Source organism: Pteropus vampyrus, unplaced genomic scaffold (genome assembly GCF_000151845.1).
Source record: "Pteropus vampyrus isolate Shadow unplaced genomic scaffold, Pvam_2.0 Scaffold69, whole genome shotgun sequence".
Lineage (NCBI taxonomy): Eukaryota > Metazoa > Chordata > Mammalia > Chiroptera > Pteropodidae > Pteropus > Pteropus vampyrus.
In genome coordinates, this window is record NW_011888850.1 from 6337976 (window position 1) to 6340413 (window position 2438).

The 2438-nt window shown below is 41.4% G+C and overlaps 1 protein-coding gene across 3 annotated transcripts in view; it reads right to left on the reverse strand.

The window, feature by feature from the left end:
• SCRN1 (secernin 1) overlaps positions 1-2438 on the reverse strand; it is a 63981-nt gene that overhangs the window by 31910 nt on the left and 29633 nt on the right. For all 3 annotated transcript variants that reach the window (XM_011361712.2, XM_023531522.1, XM_011361710.2), the window contains exon 3: positions 555-736. In XM_011361712.2, the coding sequence (XP_011360014.1) occupies positions 555-736 (182 nt within the window). The remainder of the gene's footprint in view (positions 1-554; positions 737-2438) is intronic.

Here is a 2438-nt window from a genome sequence, read left to right on the forward strand (position 1 = left end):
CGTGTATTTTATATGCATCCTTTTTCTTTTATATATTTTAGATATATTTCTAATACCGTAAATGTCACCAGTTTTAAATATATGTACAGTTCGCTGGATTTCGGTGTATTCAACAAGTTGTGCAATGATCGGCATGATCTAAGTTTAGCACATTTTCAGCACCCCAGAGAGCAGCCCTGTCTCCATCAGGAATCACTCCCACTCCCCAGGCGATGATTAATCTAGTTTCTGCTTCTATGAATTTGCCTATTCTAATATTTCGTAGAAATGGAATCATATAATATGTGACCTTTTGTGTCTGGCTTCCTTCACTTAGCGTAATGTTCTCGAGATTCATCTTGTAGCATGTTTCAGTATTTGATTTTTTTTTATTGCTGAATAATATTCCCCTGTAATCTATCCTTTTTTTCCCATCATCTCAAAGTTTATATCAAAAGGAACATATCTTCTTTGGGAGGATCATGTCACAAAATATGAGATTTTGAGGGAGATAAATCCCACCCCCATTCCCCAACTGTCCTGAGCAGTTGTTTGAAAGAATCACCGCACAATACCTCACTAGATCCATTCCCAACAGGGCTTCCGTCTCGGCGGCCGGTTCTCTGGCGTTCATGGCTTCATTGGCTATGCATACTCCATGTTCATTGGCTCCCATTTCTGCCCCCCAAAGCCAGGCAGGTCTGCTTATCACAATGGCATGGGTCCTGGGAGCTTGGTCGATTGAGATGTAAGTACACTAAAAAATGAAGACAGGAAAGAAAGAGACATCACCATCAGGTGCCACTTAGTTTTCACCTTGGAACTTACACTGAACCACCATATCAGTTACAAACAGACCAAAAATTGAAAGGCCTTGGGAAAACCAGACTTAAAAGACACCCCAAGTCTCAAAACAGCTCAAAGGTCTTCTCCACAGTGAGTTTCGGTCTTGCCAATCACTCGGTTTTACTCTCTTTGATTCAAGCCAATCTGTCCATAATGCTTACATCTATGGTGGTCATCTTCTTGAACCAGGCATTTGGCCAAATCTCTGCTCTGAATAATGTGCCTAATCATTTCAATAGGCACCGATGGCCACCAGCACTTCAAACATAGAGCTATTTGTTCTCATTTGCAAAAATCCTTCTAGATCGGTGGTTTTCACATATTTTTAACATTACAGATCCCTATCTATAAAAGAAACTCTACCTAGAAGCCTGACATAGAAAACACATAAAAGGGAAAGCGCTTGTTTCTGAAGAAGGGAGGTCCCTAAGCCCCCTGAAGTGATCCCCAGGGCTCCCTGGAACACAGTTTGACAACCTACATGATGGCTCTGCTGGCAGAAAAAAGAAAATGATAATAATACTTTACATTTAACTAATGCATTAACTGTATACTCTCTTATACAACGTGCTTTCCTGTCTGTCCCATTTGATTTTCACACTAACCCATGAGCTGGACACATAAGGAAACAGTCCCAGAGAGATGGGACTGTCTCTAACTGCTGTCAGAATGGCAGGGTGCGCCACGTACAGTTACATGTCTTACCTTCTCCAGGCTGCTGTCTTCACCTGGAAAAGCAATGAGCTAATCTAGATCGAACTCTTTCTTCCAAAGTATTTTTAGCCTCAGAACCCTTCCTTCACACAAACTCTTAAGCGGAAGCATGAAGACGATGAAACTGGTCAAAGTGTGTTGAGAGGCAAACAGAACAGGTGTGAGATCGGAACTGGGTGACTCAAAACTTCCCTGCTGGTTCCCCCTTTTCCCTCCCCATCTTGGGTCCATGGGAGTACTCAGCTGGATACCTAACCTAAGTTATCCACAGGAGGCCTCCTGACTCTGACATTCTATCAGTCCATGACACATCCTTTATGCAGCTAACGCGGCATGGAACTTGGGTCTCTAAATTACACAGAGCTCCTTAGCTCTCAAGGGAGAATTGTATCAGCTGCAGAAGCCATTTACATTTTAAATTGGGAAGCTGAAAGCATTGATCAAGTGCAGCCTTAGATCTTTTTGCCATTCAAGACCCAATTATATCGACTGAATGCAGCCCAGGAAATTCTTCTGCATTGATTTTCCATAATCTCTAAACCTCAGGTAAGAGCTGAAATGCATGTAGCATGCACACACATTGGTCACGTGACATCAGTACCTTCGCAAGCCACTGGAGATATTGCTCCGCCCTGGGATAACGTTATTTCACTTGATAAATATTTGTCAGCTGAAAGCTAATTAAATCCGGAGGTTGTCAAGACACCCTGGAGTTTTTCATGGCAAATCGATAAGAAAATAAGCTTTTGAAATGTTTTCCCCATTCAGTTTCCAAAAGTTATTTACTTTAAAAAATGATCCCTTTAGAATAAAACCTGGCCGAAGCAAGAAATAGCTATGGTCCTCTTTGCTCTTCTAAATATAATTGGTCTATATGTATAGATATATATAATTGCCTA